The sequence below is a fragment of the Melospiza melodia genome, chromosome 14 (assembly GCF_035770615.1).
Source record: "Melospiza melodia melodia isolate bMelMel2 chromosome 14, bMelMel2.pri, whole genome shotgun sequence".
NCBI classification, from domain to species: domain Eukaryota; kingdom Metazoa; phylum Chordata; class Aves; order Passeriformes; family Passerellidae; genus Melospiza; species Melospiza melodia.
Genome location: NC_086207.1, coordinates 6,227,226 through 6,246,315, shown reverse-complemented (window position 1 = coordinate 6,246,315; position 19,090 = coordinate 6,227,226). Strand labels below are relative to the sequence as shown.

At 38.1% G+C, this 19,090-nt stretch overlaps 1 protein-coding gene across 1 annotated transcript in view; it reads left to right on the top strand.

Annotated features, from left to right (window-relative positions):
• DOCK2 (dedicator of cytokinesis 2) overlaps nucleotides 1-19,090 on the top strand; it is a 159,538-nt gene that overhangs the window by 21,573 nt on the left and 118,875 nt on the right. Inside the window, exons 15-23 of the mRNA XM_063168555.1 lie at nucleotides 2,270-2,368; nucleotides 3,797-3,869; nucleotides 3,945-4,048; nucleotides 6,195-6,378; nucleotides 6,480-6,577; nucleotides 7,560-7,649; nucleotides 7,889-7,989; nucleotides 10,438-10,572; nucleotides 12,778-12,886. Of these exons, the coding sequence (XP_063024625.1) occupies nucleotides 2,270-2,368; nucleotides 3,797-3,869; nucleotides 3,945-4,048; nucleotides 6,195-6,378; nucleotides 6,480-6,577; nucleotides 7,560-7,649; nucleotides 7,889-7,989; nucleotides 10,438-10,572; nucleotides 12,778-12,886 (993 nt within the window). The remainder of the gene's footprint in view (nucleotides 1-2,269; nucleotides 2,369-3,796; nucleotides 3,870-3,944; nucleotides 4,049-6,194; nucleotides 6,379-6,479; nucleotides 6,578-7,559; nucleotides 7,650-7,888; nucleotides 7,990-10,437; nucleotides 10,573-12,777; nucleotides 12,887-19,090) is intronic.

Here is a 19,090-nt window from a genome sequence, read left to right as displayed (position 1 = left end):
TCTATTTAAGCCCTATAAAAGTCTTGCATAAAAATGTAACAAGGAATAACATTGAATGACCTATTTTAGCTGTGCCAAGGAACAAGTGCTGATTCTGACAATTACTGCATTCTTACTCTAGGGTTTTTCTTGAGGAAATTCCCAGAGGAATGCAATTTGCACACTGAAATGTTAGAAGTACCATTTCTGCTACATAACAAACGCTTGATTTGTGCCAGGAAGTCTGTGTCACTGCCACTGAATTAAGTACATGGCAAAGAATGAAATTAGTGACAACAATTACGTATGCACCATAAATATTTACAGTGTCTTTTTGCTTGTCTGTTCCCATTTTGAAGATCCTTTGTCTTTTCCTTAGGGTTTATCACCAGTTTGGTATTCAGGGGGATTTTTGACCTGTCATTTTCTGAGCCTTATAGTGTTGGGATCACGAGGGTGAAATCATAAAGACATTCTTGAGATAAAATAAAGATGAAATAGAACACTGTGGTTCATGACTTGTTTATGAACTGCAGCTAACTGCTTAAAATGTAAGTTGAAAGCTTGAGTAAAGAAAATTCTAATCCCACATAATGTTTAAGGTCTACACAACAAAACACTGATTACAAAACACTGCCTGTACCCATGACAGCACCTGACCATGACTTGCATGCACAGAAGTTAACTCTATTCTGTATTCTGTCTAATCACATATAAACAAAAATATTCCTTAGAGAAATAAACCTATTACCATGCATTAAATCCTGCATTCTAATATTATGCATTGAATTTCTGCAAGTCTTAGGAGAAAGTGAATTTGTCTTGTTGTCTTTGAGATGAAATGCCATGAAAGATGAAAATGCTTTCTGTGGGTAATATGCCTTAATGGATATATTTAAGCAACAATTTTGAGGAGGTAATTGAAATGCTGCTGAATACAAGAAATAGCAAAAGTGACTGGTTTTTCTTTTTAGCTTATAAAGATACCCCAAACCAACAGACTTCAAAACCCATGAATTTATATTAATATTTCTCATAACAGGAATATGTTTACTACACAGGAAACTGGCTGGTTCTGTTCAGGTATCAAACTAGCTCCAGTTGCAGAGCTAGCCCTTGATTTACTGTTACAAGGAACAGGACTTTTGTTCCAAGTGAATGTCATGGAGGTGGCAAACAAGTAGGGGCATAAACCTTGAAAAATCTCTGCTCAGGCAGATGAGACAATGCTTTCTGCAGTTAAATCCCTCTGACCATACAAATAATCTTCAGGTACCATCTTCACACCCTTCTGGTCACAGGGGACCCTGGTGTTTGAAGCAGACTTTTAAGGTTCACTGGATTTTCAGCAGGATTATTGCACCTTTGCAGCAGTCAATGCAGCCTGACTGGATTAGTTGAATCTTAGCCTTCAGTAGAGAATTTATTGTTTGCTTCCTTCAGGCACTTGGGTTTCATGTCTGGCAGGTACCAGCATCTTGGTGCCTCCCTGTCCAGCAGTAACTTTTACTCTCCATGTACAGCCCAGCTGCAGTCAGCCAGAGCAGACAGATGCAGGCTAAATCTTCATAGACTCACTAAGGAAAACCACAAGTTTTGAAGCTGATCAAATCTTTCACTTGGCTCTGTCCTAGTTCAGATAGTCTTTAAAGAATGGGAAATTCTAACTGTTTATTGTTGGTACCTCTACAACATCCAGTTTGGAAGTCACCTCTGGTGTGTGGCCTAGAGCTTCCGAGACTCTACTGGAAGAAAGTATTTTAAAATAAATGGAGAAAATAAACAGAACAATGAAACCAGATTTTAATTTTTTTTCCTTTTGTATTTGTTCTACTAATTGAGATGACATGTTGGTTTCTTAAATTCATCAGATGGAGAAATCAAGTAAATGTTATGTTCTTCACACATCTCCTAGAGCCCACTGTGTGTGACCCCTGCAAAATGCAATTACGCTGTCTGTACCCATAGATTATGGTAAATGTTTATTTCCATTGTGTTCAGAGGCTTGGAAAATGCAGTGTCTTCACGTTAGTGCTTCCCCTCTGTTGGTGCTGTCATTATTATTTAACTTTGGATGATGCCATACCCAAATCAAACCCGCCGTGAGGGGAGCGCAGCCCGTGAGGGGAGGCCGCGTCCCAGGGCCGGGGTGAAACTCCCGGCTCGGGATTCTGAGGGGAGGCTCTCTGGGGACTTTTTGGTTTTCCTCAAGTTAATTTAACCAAAACTACTCCAAAATGTACCCAAATGAGTGAGACACTAAGCAGTGTTTGTTCCCTCCTTTTGTAAGAATACTGTGTGCCTGGGAGCAGGGGACAAGCCTGTGAGCGAGTACAGATCCGTTGTTTATTACCAGGTCAAGCAGCCACGATGGATGGAAACACTGAAGGTATGGCGTGGAAACTTCCCACTTTATTTTTTCATTTCTTAATGCCTCACACAGAAAAGTTGCACAGCATCAGCTTCCTCCAAAAACCATCTTGTGCCTGACTACAGCTGAAGCATGAAGCCTTAGTCATACATCAGTTATTAGAGATACATGGTCACTGAAGCTTGAAATTTGGCCTAGAAAGTGATGTGTAGGTTTGGTTCAGCAAAACAAATGAGATCATCTTAGATAACCTTATGTCCTAACAGGGCTCATCAAAATTGAAATACTGCATTTGTTCTATTTTAGTGAAACAATGGAGATGAGGAGCTTCAATTAAAAAAAAAACAAGATCAAACCAAAACTCAAATGAAAACACCGACCCCTCTTCGGATTTCTGAAAGAAAAACTGTCTTGCTTCTCTTTAGAGACACACTAATAATTACCTAATCAAGCTTCAATATCCATGATTGGAATATGCCCAGAAGCTGCCAGAAACAGTTCTTATAAACTATGACAGGCTTGCATACTTTTTTAAAGACAAAATATCCACATATGACAAGCTTGTAATTATTACCTTAAGGTGTGTTACCTGTAGTGGTAAAGAATAGGGAGGGAAGGGATGTAGGATTTCAAACAGAAGCTTATTTATTGTTTTGAAAACATTGACCCATTCTGTTTATTGCTTATTGTACTAGTTCATTTAAAAAATTATTGCATAATTAAATTCCATATTTAAATCTTAATTATTCCATAATTAAATCAGGATCACTCACAGCAGATACTGTTGAAAACCATCATTAGTATTAAGGCATCTTTCAGTAAGATTTGTAAAGCTGTGATTGCTCACAAAGGTGTTCAAGTCCTTAAATTTTTAGAATGATGAACTTTATAATATGAAAAAATGTGCTTTCCTTTACACAGTTGGCCTTTTTTGTTGCATGTTTGACCTAAAGTATGCTGCTTTAAGAATAAAGTACTTGCAAGTTCCTGTGGTTCTTCTCAAGGCTTTACACTAAATTTAATCACTAAAAGATCATAAATTTATTTTGCTGGAATTTTCATACCCTTTTCAGCTGTTTAAAAAATTGGTTGTCAATTTCTGTATGTGAAATGTGGGAGTTGCGTTACACAGAGGTGTTTAATTTTCTGTGGTTAAAAGGGTGAGCAGGAGGACTGCCCTCTGTGATTGTTTTCTAGCACCTGTGTGCATTAACTCTGGGTTCTGTGCTTCATTTCTTTGCTAGTGCCAGACTTTGAGCAAAGTCTAACAGATCATTGCTTATCAGCCCTCACTTCACTTCTGTGATCAGGCTCAACAGTTTGAAATGGCCTGTAAAAGGCACTGTGGAAACAGAACAAGTGGGTCTTATTTATTCTAAAATAGGGCTCGTTACATGTGAAACCACCCCTCATAACTCTCCTCACTGCTTTCTGATTTTACCAAAGGTAGCAGTCCCCATTGAGGACATGCAGAGGATCCATCTGCGCTTCACGTTCAGGCACAGGTCGACTCAGGAGTGTAAGTAGGGAATTCTTACTTTAGTGAATTTTAATTCACTGATGGGCAGTCAACCCCAAGTCTTTTGCTTTGCAGCTAAAGATAAGGGAGAGAAGAATTTTGCAATGGCCTATGTAAGGCTAATGAAGGAGGATGGCACAACTCTCCATGATGGCATCCATGATTTGTTAGTCCTAAAGGTATGGTCTCAGATCTCTGTCTCTCTCTCTCTCTCTCTTTTTCTCTCTTCCTCTCTTTCTCTCATACTGTTGCCTTTCACTGCATTGTGTATTTGCTCAGTGCTAGATTGATTTTATTATTCTATCAAAGTTGATACTGTGTTTTCCATCTGAACAAAATGAAAAGGTGTACCCTGTTCCATTGTCAGTAAATATTGCTCTGAATTTTAATGACAAAATCATATTATCCAAGCACAGTGAGAGATTATTTCTTTTTACTGGTATTTGTGCTTTTGGCCTTCTGTAGCATAGAGAAAGTTGTGCTGCAGCTCTGTACTTGGGTAGGTGCCATTCCTCTTGCTGGATATAGGAATCCACTTGCAATCTTTATCTCACGAATAATCTGGGAATGCAGTCTTAGGAAAATGCTTGTTTTAAACTGCTGTGTGGTTGCTCAGGTACAATATTGAAAGTTGCAGCAATTTGGTTTTGGGTGTGAAGAAAAGCTTTAGTTGGCCCTAGCTGGAAACAGCATCTTTAACTTTGTAAAGGAAACAGGGAAGAGATGTTTTGACTTTTGTTTTATTTGCCCTCTTGGAGAATGGTGTCTAGCAGGAACTAAGAACCAGAAATCACTTCCAGTACAAAGGAAACTTAAGTAATTTCTCAGCACTCTTCTCAGTAAAGAAGTTTACTGTATCATTAATACCAAGTCAGATGCATGCAACTAAATCAAGTTGCTTAGGCAAGCCAAAAAGATTAATGGCAGCATATAGTTATTTATCTTCTCTTCATTGAAACTATCATTTAAAATATTGAGACTAGAAGGAAAATTGTGGACTGTGTGGTTAATGTTAGTTGTGAAATTCCACCTAATTCATTTCTGCATCAGCTCAGTAATTTTTTTGAAGTGACAGCATGGATGAAAAATGCTAAATGGAGTTGACCTACTTTGTGGTTGTGAGAAACAGACAGATTTTCTGACATATGCTTGCCTATTCTAGTATTAAAAACAGTAATTGTAAGCTGCAAGTGTTTAAAGCAGTCGTACACCTGGCCTTTCAGAATAAGTAATTTGAATACTGCTAAGATTAACAGTCTTTAGGCATTGCATCCTTTTGAGAGACTTTTGGATCAAAACCTCATCTTTTTCCCATTGTCTGTCTCACTGGTCCCAAAAGAAGGAAGTCAAGAGTTTATTTTGCTTCCAGAAATTTGGGAAGTAAATTATTTGGCAAGCTTGATACAATCATAGATGTTGTTGCTGCTGTGTGTTTTGCTGTATAAAGATTTTGCTTCTTGTCTGTCTAGGTCTGTAACAGTCAATTCTTAGCCTTGCCTCTTTGATATGAAGTAGAAACTGCACCTCTGCAGTCACTGAACCAGATAAAATTGCAAAACTTGAAAATGTCTTTCCAGATCATGGTTTTTGCAGCTCCTTGTTCATCCACATTTGTAGACTAAAGGTCTGCAATTGAGTAGTATCTTGTCACAGTGTTGTAGCTTTAAGTGACATCATCACCAGGGAAATTTTCTGGAGTTTTATTAAAGAAACACTGTGTTCTTTAAACAGTGAGGGGCATAATTTCTATTGTCTTTGTCTAAAACTTTTTTCCTGTCTGGGGAATCCTAAGATAAGACCCAGAAAATCTGTGGGGTTGTGGCACAGAACTTGATGAAAGAGAGGAGGGGGAAATCTCTGTTGGCTCTCTGTTTTTGTGCTGTTCATTCTACTGAAAAGCACATATTCTATGTCATTTAACCACTGCAGCAAACTGTCTGATTTAAAATGTAATCTTACCATGCCTTGATCTCTTATGTTCAAGGTCCAGGTATAAAGTTATAATGAAGATATCAAAACAGTGCTGCTATTCTTTCCTTATTTAGTCAGGCTTTCTGCTTTTAACTTGTGTGCAGAAAATATAATCATGTTGTCTATATCCTGTGCACAGACTTCAAGATGATACTCAATATTCTGCAGTGTTCCACACCCACTGACATTTCCATGAGAGATTGGCTCTCTCTTCTACTCTGCATGGGGTGTCACCCCTGAAAGTCCCGTCCTGCCCCTCAGTTTTATTTACTTCTCTAGTACAAAACTACAAAATAAGCTTAATTTTAAATCCAGTGGTGTGAAATATGTAATGAATGGTGTGTTGTTTTTCAGGGGGACAGTAAAAAAATGGAGGATGCCGGTGCTTATTTGACATTGCCTTCTACACGTCTGCACACAGAAAACAAGGGAGCAACCTTAGCCAGGAGCTCAAGCATTGTTGGGGGGCTTTCAGTCAGCTCAAGAGATTCATTTTACATTTCAACTCTTGTTTGTTCTACAAAGTTAACTCAGAATGGTATGTGCCTTCTAAACAGCTGGGAGTTTAGAAAGAAAAGCTTTGCACAAATTGATAGATCAGATGTTAAATTTAATGTCTGTCCATTCATTTTCCATTAGTGGGCTTGCTGGGTCTCCTGAAGTGGCGCATGAAGCCAGAGTTGCTCCAGGAGAACCTGGAAAAGCTGAAGATTGTGGATGGAGAGGAAGTAGTGAAGGTAAATCATTAAAACCTTATTTTAATAATAGTTATTCTTCAGGCCCCTTCAAGCATAATGCCTTTGTTACTTTGCAAAGGGCATGAGCAAAGCTCTTCATTAGAGGAAGCAAGCAGGACAACACCTGGGCAGGATCCTTCCCAGGGCTGGCCAGCTTTCCTATAACTTTTTAATTTCAGATCTCTGGTATTGCCTATTGTTAGGCTGGGAGATTTCCAGGATTATTACTGGGACATGAAGATAGTAATGATAAAATATTTTCCACAATCTCTATTCATCTGTTTGGTTTTGTCTATCTGAAGAATCACAAACAATTCCCACTGCTTTCTTTGCAGTTCTTAATATTAATTTACACGTTGATATTAAATCCAAGAAGTGCTATGTGCCAAATAAAGCACTTTCTTAACTTAATGAGTATATCAATAAAAGTTGTTAGTATTTTGGAAAATCGCATAGACTACTACCTTTGTGTCTTTAAGCATAAACATTAGATGTCTCTGGAGAGAAGGAATAAGAATTAAATAAATAAAAGAGGAAGAAAGAGGAGCAGATTTTTTTAACCAAAGATTTTTGTCCCAAGTCACTGAGATACTTTTCTTTGATTTACAGCAGAATTTGAATCAGACGACAGAAGCAGGAAAAGTCTTTTTAATCAACATGTATATTGAAAATAGCAACCACTAATCTGTGTCACTAAGTAACCTTGTTTTAACAAGTTTTGTAATTTATATAATATTTTTATCTTTTCCATAATCTTTGAGCTAAGCATGTATTATTGATTGCTCATGTGTCTGAGGAGGCAGGTTTTTAAAACTAAAGCAACCAGAGCCTAAACCCTTAGAAATGTTTTCTCAATTTAAGTGATGCTTGAGTAAACGTAGTAAAATTTTAACTTGAGGGAAACCAGGTTTGCTATCAGAAAATTTTCCTGTGAGGTTTTCAAGTTGAATTGGTTATCAGTTTGTCTTTTCGTGTTCTGTAGTTTCTCCAGGATACATTGGATGCCCTGTTCAACATCATGATGGAACATTCCCACAGTAACGAGTATGACATCCTTGTCTTTGATGCACTGGTAAGAATCAGCACCAACGAATTTATTTGTCTAAGAAAAGAACCTTAGAATTTTGAACAAACTATCAAGTTTTGTGGCTCAAAGAATTAGTCTTAAAGTTTCTTTAGAGCAGAGGAATATTACTCATTGACTGAAAAATCAAATTAATTTAAAAACTTAAATAGAAAATTACCAGAAATATTTTCAGAAAGTGAATATTTAAGTGTGCAGTGTGACTCAATGTGTCTCTGTCTGTTCAGATCTATATCATAGGGCTCATTGCAGACCGTAAGTTTCAGCACTTTAACACTGTTTTGGAAGCATACATCCAGCAGCACTTTAGTGCAACCTTGGCATACAAGTAAGTTTTTTTTTCTCTTCTTTCTCTTCTTTCCTAAACCTCCACCATCACATAAAAGAAGTAAATCTTGCTTGTGACTTTTCTGATGTAATTTATGGTGACTGTTGTTTGATGCTGCTGCTTGCTTATCTCCCTCTGAGACATATTTGATTATAAGTGGAATTAATGAACCCATAGCAAATGATTTGGGATTAAATGATGCTTTGGCATTTGTTTTCTGTCACCTGAATTTTGCTGTGGCTGAGCATTTCACCTGTATCCTGTCAAATTTATCAAAAGATGCTTTGCTGTGAAGCCTCTCCATTTGTATCCCTGGCCCTAAGTAGAAATGCCTCAGGTGAGGACTTGAGGCTCTCCTTAGCCTATTTACATAAGTTTCCATATTTTTTTCCACATCAAGCAAACTCAAAGGAAAAAGAATTGTTCGGGAGCTGTCAAGTCTTCATATGCATTTTAGCCTGATGTTGTGTCAGGAGGAGTTCAGTGCACTGAACTGGAATTTTGGTATTTGTTACTCGTCCTGCTGTGAAATGGAGTTTTAGTATTTGTTACATGATCACACCAATGGATGAACTTGTTGTGGATTTTTTATTTATTTATTGGTTTTCAACTTTTGGAGCTTCTACACCACACCCAGATGGGAAGACATGGACTCATAGAAAGGAGTAAAAAATTGTGCAGAAATGTTATACACCAAATTTAATCCTGGATTTCTACTTTATTTAGAATAGGCTTTTGCAGAAGATGGTAGGATAAAATGAGTGAACTATGAAGGAAGGTAACATCTTCAGCTGGTGCACATCTCTGGGATGTGCTCTAAGAGGATGGATGTGGGTTTTTAATCTACCTGATGTCTCGTTCTGGCAGCTTAATGGAGTGGCAGATTGAAGCAGAACTTTAATTTGGAATATGAATAGTACAGGGAAGACCAGAACTGGAGGTTTGGAATAGCTGGGGCTATCTTCCAGTGACTGTGTTGAATTTCAGTTCTAACTCAACACTAAATGTCACAAAAATCATGCACTAGACCATGAGTTTCCTAAAGCTGAAAGGCAGCAGTGCAAAATCAGCCCTTTGTCACACCTCAGTCAAGTTAAAGTGGGCTCAGAAAGCTCAAACACCAGCTATGTGCTCTTCTTCAATCCTCCCTCATTCCACCAGTAATAAGAACATGTAATTTACTGCTTTACAGTACTGTGAAAGAAGAAAAGGAAGGGTACAGAACCTCTCAGGACAGTCTTATTTGCATAAAATATTTCTAAGACTTACCTGGCTGGGAGTTTTGGGAGACTTAATCAATGTGATAAAGGCAAAATAATAATGTTTATTATTTCTCCCCACATAATTTGTTTTCTTGGCATTATTGATTCAATGCACATCATGGAAGACTTATTCTGATTCCAGAATCATTTATGAAGTAAACAAGTGTGTGTAGCCTAACCCCTCACTGGCAAGGAAAGGCTGTGTCCCAGATATATTACACCTATATTATGGTATGGTTGGTTGGCCAAACTGTTACCTATTTATTCAGTTCCTGTTGAGTCATCCTCTCTCCTGGATTTTAGAGAGCTCTGAGAGGGCTTAACATTCACTACCCCCACATACAAGTTGGATCAATATTGTTCCAACTCAGAGAAGCAGTAAAAGGGAGCGAATGAAAACACACAATGGATGTCATGCCCAGGAGGCTGAGAGGCTGAAAGCATTTTGGTTCTGAATTGTGGGTTAGGCTGGGGATGTGTATTAGTTACACAGAGAGATGGTTGTTGGCTTGGTTTATTTAGGGCAGGGGACAGCAGATCTCCATTTTTGTAGAGACATAGGAAAAAAACCCCAACCACTCTTATCTTAGTTCTTATGGCTGCATTAAGATCAAAATTGCAAAATTAGTATTTCTTTAATAACTTTAAATGATTCTATAACTACAAATTAAGGGACTTAATTTAAGATGAAGTTCTGCTCTTTTGTAGCCAGCTGTGTCTCTAGCAAAAAGTTGCTTTTAGATACAGAGTAAGGAAGTGTTAAAATAAATAATGTAAGCAGATGTTCTTGTGTACTGCTTTATTTACATGTAATATTTACATGCTGTTAATTAGAGCATGCAGTGGTGTTTAATCCCTGCTCAGTGGAGGTAGGCAGAAGGAATATTTTGTGATACCTTGTGCTTGTGTATTACAAACTGCTGGAAAGGTGCTTCCAGAATTGTGTAAAGTTATGCTGCTCTTCTGGGATTTCACATTTCTCTCTTGCTTGTGCAGCTAAGAATTTGTTCCTCATTTGTTTTTACTGACAGAATTTGTGCAATGTAAATCCAGAAATACACACAGTCTGTTTTCTTGTATGTGCTTGACCAAGCACAAACATATATTTAGAGTTGCCAAAGAAGCTCAAGAAGGTAATTAAAAAATAATAATGAAAATTATTTTTAAAAATGTTTTTAAACTTCAGGAAATTAATGAGTGTACTGAAGACCTACTTGGATACTTCCAGCCGAGGGGAGCAATGTGAACCCATCCTCAGAACTCTGAAAGCACTGGAATATGTTTTCAAGTTCATTGTTAGATCAAGGACATTATTTTCCCAGTAAGTACTCAGATATTGCCCTTTAATTAGCTGTCTAATATCAGACATAAGGTACCTGAGAAGTAGAAAAAGTTGATTCTAGAACAGAGCTGGGTTTTCATTTTTACAAATAAAACTGGAAACTGCTTCAAAATACAGATAATGCTGATATGTTTTGTAGAGGGAATATTCAAAAATCTGCTGATTCTCAGTGTAAGTTCTAGAGATGTATTTAGTAATAGCAGCAGGTTTCAAAGGGTGATTATTCTTTGTGTCAGGTGGCTTGGCCTAAGACCAGTGCACGGCCAAACACCTCAACAGATGGCTGGAGGCTGGAGACTTGTCCTTGAGAACACTGTGTCCAGCCCCTCAGACTGTGCAGTGTCATTGCAGCAGCCATGGCCACTCTGAATTTAGAGTTTTGCACCTTCTCTTGGGGAATTTACAGGCAGGACTCCATGGACTGGATGTGCGCAGCTCAGGCAAACTGAGGTGTAGTGTTTAAAAGTGGTGTTCAGGTGAAGGGGAAAGGCAGAGGGGAGAGCAGAGGAAAATAAAAGTGGAAAGGGAAAAATTACACACTGCTAACTGTACTCTCCTCATATACCACAGACCCTCAATTGCTTTCTGCTTCACCTTTCTCCATTTACCCTGAGCTGCTTTGCCCCTCCAGCTGGTTCTGATTTCCCTTTGCTCTGTGGCTGAAGGATGGCAGGGGCAGAGGTCAGGCAGGGCAGACTCAGACCTGCAGGGAGAGGTTGGGTGCTGTGTTTGTGGCTGCCATTCACCACAACAGGAAGGTTCTGTTCTAGCTGTCTTATCCTCAGTGGGTGCTCTAATACAATTTTGCTCTGATATTCCACTGTCCCTTAAAAAAAAAAATCCATGTAGATTTATAGTTTTTTAAAATTAAGTTTACTCACTGGATTATGATGTTTTGGTTGAATTACCAGATTCAGAGGGAATTTGCTGCTGTGGATAGTACCTTAGAAATATATTGTCGCTAGGAACTTACTAATTATAGATGGGTACAGGTAAACAAGGTGTAAAGCTGTATAAGGAGGGAGATGATGCTCAGGAGAGCAGAATACAACTTCATCTTATATTTTTGTCATGGGTATCATGGCAGAAGGGTATATTAGGGTTTTGGAGTAGGAAGCATTGTGTAGAGGATTATGGAAAATTTCTTTTTTGGATGAAGGTCAAAAGCAGAAAGGGTTTGTTTCAGGGAGAATTTTGGTCCTCACTTTAATCCCTTGTGTTATCTTGCAGCTTAAAGTGTTCATTGGACAGTCTGTCATAAAGTAGGTTATTGCAATGTGTTGCACATTCAGGTGATCAACTACACATTATCTACTCCCACTTAACTGGAGGTCTGGAACTCTAAATTCAATGGACAATTATTATTATTGTGGGCAGTCTTACATTTCAAATTGAAAAGAACATCAAATGACACTGCAATGCATAACTTTAAAAAGAGATTTTTCTCTTCTGATGGAGCAGAAGAGGCAACACTCAGCTCACAGTATTCCACTCTCATTTCAGGATTCTCTTGTCATCTTGGCTTTTTCCTTAGCTTGTTTTTCTTTAACTCTTGACAGCTGTTTCACATAATTAATTTCACATGTCACCAGTGTTTTTACTTTTTATGTAGGCAGTGTTTAGTACTAAGAGCCAGTATGAACAATAGAGGAGAGATAATCTGAGGGATTCAATCTTTAGAGCAGGGAATGGAGAAATAATGGAGTGAGCTCCATTTAAATGCACTTTTAAACTTTTAAGTGTCAAGTAGGGACTTTTTTCAAAAAGCAGACTGGTTAATGGGGCCAGTAAAAATAGCTCTTGGAAAAAGTGGCAACAGCAGCAGAAGACAGAAATTGTCATAATTTGTGAAAAATATTGTGGAGTAGCTCAGTTGTAGTGGGGAAAAAAAAAGAAATTTTTTTTTTTTTTTGCATATAAGTTACTTTGAAAATAAAATGATTTATATAAGCTGCAATCTGGGAGGTGTCATGGTTTAGAGGCTTTTAAAACAATTGAAAGTGTTTACTGTAGTGTTCAAACTGAAGAATTCCCACATGAAATAGTGAATAGCAGTTATAACCCATTGGGGAAATATCTATGTACATAATATTGGATCAGCTTCTGAAATATATATTTAATGTTAAATCTGTTGCATTTGGGAGAATGAAACCTGAAAGGATAACCTAATGCATCTCTCAACAGGTTATATGAAGGCAAAGAACAAACAGAATTTGAAGAATCAATGAGGAGACTCTTTGAATCCATCAACAACCTGATGAAAAGCCAGCATAAAACTGCCATTTTGTTGCAGGTTGGTGTTCTTGGAAACCAGTTGGATTTGGTTTTTTTATATGGTTTTTGTACATGGGCTTTTTTTTTTTTTCTGCTTTTTAAATCAAGGAAAAGACACTCAGGAAATGTATCCAATATGTCTCTTTTGTAATTTCCCTCTGTTGGAAGAGCAGGTTATCTGATAAATTGGAGCCTAGTTTGAAAAGGTCAGGACAAGATACATTTACAGAAATTCTGTGAATGTAGGCAAGGAAAGAACCAAGGCACAGATGTTGGAATATTTCAAGCAATCTAATGACATGAAGCCTCCTGGGACCTGAATGTTTAATTCTTGAGTTTCTCCAAATCATGCTAAACAGGAATTTCACCATCTTAGTTGGGAAAATAAATTTTATTGTCTCAATCTTTGGAAGTTACATTGCTAAAAATTTTTTTTTTTTTTTTTGCCATTCATGCCAATCTCAGTTATTCCAACACTTCAGAATCTATTCATTTTAAAGAAAATGAGAAAAAAAAAAAGGAACTATTAACATCACTAATATCAAATAATTTGCAGCTCTATATTAAGATGAAAAACTATCAAGATTTCCTGTAAAATATAGAAGATTTATTAGACAGCTGTGATATTGATGCTTCATACATTCTTTATTAAAAACTCATTGTACGAATTGGGCTTGAATTTTCCTCTGGTTTTGTGTTTTGATTCCTTTTGATATGACTTGGATTAGAAGTGGAAACCCATGAAAAAGCCTGTGTTGAATAAAATCTCAGGTGGCTGATGATGAGAGGTGGTGAGATTTGTTCAGCTGACACTTTGCATGGAGTGTTTAATGTGCAACTGCAAAAGAGCTGAGAAAGTAAATACCAAGTTAATTATATAATGCCATGGTTACAGTAATATTCTAAATGCATTGAAAAATCAATCAAATACTCTGTTACTTGATAATTCTGTAGAGGCCTTCCTGGGAATAGTTTATACATTTGAATACTGCATCAGAAGCAGGAGAATCTTCTGAAGAAAAAAAAAAGGCATCTTTAAATAACACTGAAAGAGTTTATATAATAACGTTTGCTCTTATGGTACTTGTACTAATTAAGAGCTCTTGTAGGATTTGGTGCTCTCTGGGGAGAGTGTGTCACTCTGCATTCTGCCCTGCCTGATCTCAGAGGGGCTGCGTGGGATTGTCCAGCTGGGTCTCCTCTGATGAGCAGGACACTTTCTTCTTGAGAGTGACAGGAAGGGCTCTCAGAAAACTTCTTAAGAGTTTCTGGGTGTGCAAGGAGCAATGGTGCCCCTGAAAGGCTGCTGGGAGTGTTTCAGAGCAGGTTGTAGTGCCAGTGGCAGCACAGCATGGCATGGACTGAGGAGAGTGATTGTGCCTACCCTCATTTCCCTCTTCCCATGTTTAATGCCAGCTCCAGTGTTGTACCTGACTGGCAAACATTCATGGCATCTTGGTTGGTGTTCCTCAGAAACAGCAGGACCTTGAAAACAGAGCTGAGCATCTCTGAGGAGCACTAAAGGAAAGAAATCCTCACTAATTTTAAAGAACACATTAGTGTGTTTAATAAACAGACTAGTTATTAAACAGTTGTGCTTTGATCAATACCATACTGAAAATCAACATTTTTGATTTCTGACTGCCATCAGTTGTACAAAATGGGCCCTATTTATTCATAACCCTGAAGCACTGGTGGGCTTTTGGGTCTCTAAATCTGCATAAGGTACTGAAATTTTTCTTTTTAGCAGGAACTTTTCATGGCAGATGTGAAATACTGGTTTATAGCATAACTTTGCTCTTGTTCCAAATACTAATGACTCATCCAGCTGTGTCTCTGAGAGAAGCCTACGAAGAGATCTTTACATGCAGTAAATAAAAACTACTGTTTCAATGTTACAAAACTCTGATAGGAGAGGCATAGAATGAGCAGTGTCCAGCTGCTCAGTAGTTTAGTACTGGCTGCTGGAAATAAATGGGGGCAAAAAATATAAAATTAACACTCCCACTTGAGCATGAACTCCATAAGCTGCCCCAGCTTTCACAGGGAACAGTATTTCTGTGCCTGCTTAGAGGAGACTTCAGTGCTGACACTGGAGACTCCTGCTCTGGTAGGTGGATGCAGGCCAGAAAATAGAGATAATTTCTGCTGAGAGGAAGGAGAAAGTAGTAGAGAGAAATCCATAAATCTGTCTCTGCCGAAATCCAACACTGATTTCCCTTGGGGAATTTGAGATGACAGTGATGGATGTTGTAGTAGTACAAATTAACTTTGCAGAGTAAGGGACAGGTGGTTATTCAGTGATTCTACAGACACACGGGACTCCATGGATGTTACAGTTTGTGTGCCCAGAGAGGGAAGTTCAGAGAGTCTGTTGGAAAAATACAGGAACAATCAGAATACTAAAACTGGCTTAAATCTGTCACACTTGGAATTATCATTGATAACTGGAACATAGATTGGTAGGATCAGTTGAATGTCTTCAAGTAGATTATGGTCTGAAGATATCAGAGAAGAAAGTTTTAGGAGCCCTGAAGAAACTTAAATTGGGTTTTTCAGGATATTGAAACTTGAACTAGTATGCAGAGGCTTTGAATGTGAATTTTTAACTCTTATTTCATGCTTGTTTGTCCACATGCCTATCAGGTTTAACTGTAGATGATTTAAAGAATTATTTTGAAACCTGAAGTTGCTTGCTCTCTACTACTTTTTTTTTTTTTAATTTGAAACTCAGTATTTTAGCCAGTAGTAATTTCCCAGTTGTTTTTACTGATAGAATCACACTCAGACTTGTGTGGAAAATTAATTCACTCAGGAAAGGATTTTTATAAAATAATGTGTTATATGGAACAGCCTCATCTGTGCCAGAAGCACTTTATTGTTTCAATTTAACTTTATCTACTGAGTGATATCTTACTTCCTGATCTGTTAAATGCTGTATACATTTACAAAAAGTAAAAAATCTCTTTTCAGTCCTTGTTCTAAGGCTGACTGAAGTGGATTAAGGCTTTGACTTAGTGTAGTGCCTGAGCTTTAGGAAAGGCAGATATCTGGTTCTGTTTTGAGTACTGTTTATATAAGCTTTGAACAGCCTAATTTATTGTTTGCAAACTGGAAATGTACATATTCATCCACGTTAGCCTTTTTATAAAAAAACTTCTGGAGTTGGTCAAGTTATCTTTTTTGTTTAAAGATGCAGACAGAATGCTTCTCAACTTCAGCATTGCATGAAGTAAATAAACTCCAATTAGGATTATAATTTCAATATTCCTACTGTGCTGATGTTTAAGAGCAGCCATCTGAGCTGCAGGGTGGCCTGGGTGCAGGTCCTGCCATGGTGCTTTGTAAGGCTCCCTCCTCCTGGAGGCTGGAGTGGTTTCATTTCACCAGTACAAGAATCAAGGTGCAGATGGATCCTTAAAAGGATTCCTCCTTTTAAACGTTTTTTTTTTTTTTCCAGATTTTTCTTGTAATTACTTAAAACAAATTATTAATAATTACACTGTCCTTACAGTGGTAGGGCTTTCTAGGCACTAGATGTAAACCTTTCTTTAATTTCTTTTGGCAGGGATGATGTTACATCTTGGTTGCATTTATCAGTTGCTCTTCTGTAGCTATTACTGATGACTTTGGTAGATTTTAGAGAGATTTTTTTCATGAAGACTACTTCTGGGGGAGAGAATCCTTGATATTTTGAAACCTGGAAATCAGTTTCCAGAGACTGCAATGAGTTTGGTGAAGGAATAGGGGAGGTATCAGTACCTTCTATCCTTTGCCTGAGCACTCAGGGAAAAAACCCCATCATTTTTAGTGGATGTGTTTTGTGTCTGTTTAAATCACCCTCTATTTCTGGGGAATAAAATTGAATGAATGATTTTTAAATTTCAGATTATATGTTGTTTAGATTGTCCTACTGTTGACTGCTGATTTGTAATCTGTGAGCGTGCCCTTTCATTGACCAGCTTGTGCTCTCAACCTTAATTTACAAATCAAGCCCCTGCTCCTTTCCCAACTGTTGTGTTCCCCAGCTGACACACCACGTTTGACCTACAGATGGTCCTGTCTGCTGCAAATGTCAGCTCTCCCCAGCCTGCTCCTAGGCACTGATTTGAGAAAACACAACTCCCTGTGCTGTGCGTGCTTTCAGAAACCTTAGATGGCATGTTCTCAAGGTCACTGAAACATAGAAAACGAAATTGTCTGTGGCATTGAAAAATATGAAAAATAATGGAATAAGAAGCTGCTGCCTTTCTCTCATTCTTCCCTACACAATTTTGACCCACCCTACTGCTGCAGTAGATTCTAAGGACTTTATGCATCTCAGTACATTTTTCTTATGAGAGAATAAGCCTAGAAAGGCACTGATAGTGATGCTTTGCTTGTGGTGCACAAAGGGGGATGGCACAGTAACTTCTTAAAGTTGCCTTGATGGCAAGTAAAATTAGATTAAGAAACAGAGCACCAATGATTTCTTCGAATGTACTTTTTATCTCATGGGTACTGGAATTTCATGAATATGTATAATGTAATGCTGCAAAAAGAGGGCAGCTAAAAATAAGCTTGGTCATGAGTAAAGGTTAAAATAAATTTAACTGTACATTGTATATGTAAGAAATAATTTTCTGCAGTGCTGTGGGTTTATCTGTATCCTGCTTAAAAAACTAATCTCTTAAGGTTTGAAGAATGCAGAGCATCTTGTACTGCTGACTAAGAGATTTTTATGACTTCATTAAGGGCAGTGCTCAATTGTGTCCATAGTGCATCATTTGAAGCAATTATTGTAAATGAAACTTAGGAGTCTAAAATAGTGCAGGGCACATACCCATTATTGTACTTCAGCTGGAACTGTGGATCTGCAGAGAGGCTGCATCTCTATCGTCCCCTCCTATGCAAGTGTAGAACAGACAATACATGAAAGTCAGCACAATAGTCCAGGTGTCAGTGAAGTACTGGTTGAAATATTTTGTAGCCACTGGTGGCTCTGTCTTTCATCAAACACCCTTTACAGTACCTGTGAACTTCTGTAAAATGAAATTCAGATGCTGCTGTGCAGTCTCTTCATGCACTATCTGTTGTTTGAAAAGAAGGAGCAGCACCTGTTTGAATTAAAGCTGAAGGCAGTTTCCAGCCAATACAGGTGTTTGTTTGGGTGCTTTAAATAGCCCAGGGACTCCCCAAGATCAGCAGAAGATACAATCTCTTTGTTGAAGCTGCAACAGGTTTTAAACACTCCTTTGACCTTTCTAGGTTTGTGTTTGAGTGTGGGATGAGATCTGCAGGAGAATGACTTTATCTGAAGGTATCATAAACCAGCATTGAGTCTCTGAAATATTGTATTCACTCATGCTGCAGACTAAGCTCTCTTTTTCAATCAAGATGTAATTTGTTTCTTCATTGTTTGGTTTTGTTTTTTTTAATTGGCTACTGCAGTGGAAGCTCATACAAATAAAATTATAGCTTTATTGTGTTTAAAAGGTCTAAAAGAGAGCCAAAGAGAGCTGCCCTCTAATTTTCTTCATTCTAAGCCCCCTACTCTCAAGAGACTAAGTTTTTAACAGGGAGCTTGCTGTGTACAGGTAAGAGAAATATTGAACCTAGATAGGCTTCTATCAGATAGATCAGTACTAGAAGGCTGATCATCACTGTAATTTAGTTTTTAGCAAGATGTTAGTAGGAATTTACAAACTAAAGCTGCACAGTGAAACAAAGTACTTCAAGTTAGTTTTTAAGCATATTAGCCTTAAGTTAGTGGTGATTTTGAGCCTGAAATTGCCTGTTGAAGTTTTCTTGTCCATGTAGTAGTAACTTGTCTCTTAACCTTGTCAGTGTAAGGTTTGATTATCCCACTATGCTGTCAAAACAGGAACTGATAGGAGGAGATAAACCATCCCACAGCTTGGCTGCAGATGGTTGGGTAGGGACATGGCCACCCCTTTCATCTATTCTGGAAGGGTGGCATCGGGGTGGGTGGGTGACTGCTACCTCAACTTCTGCCTCCTGCATGGCACATTTCTGGCATGAAATTGGTACAGCTCCTGCTTTGATCTGTGCCTGGTTTATTTATTTGCATCATAGTGACACCTTTAGTGGTCTGCAAGGAGATAATCTACAAAGCCTGGACCCTCTCACTGCTTGGGTTGGTCTAACTCTCACAGAGTCAGATCCACTCGGAACTATGGCAGTTGAGTTCCTCTGTAGATCCTCAGCATATGCAGCTCTGTGA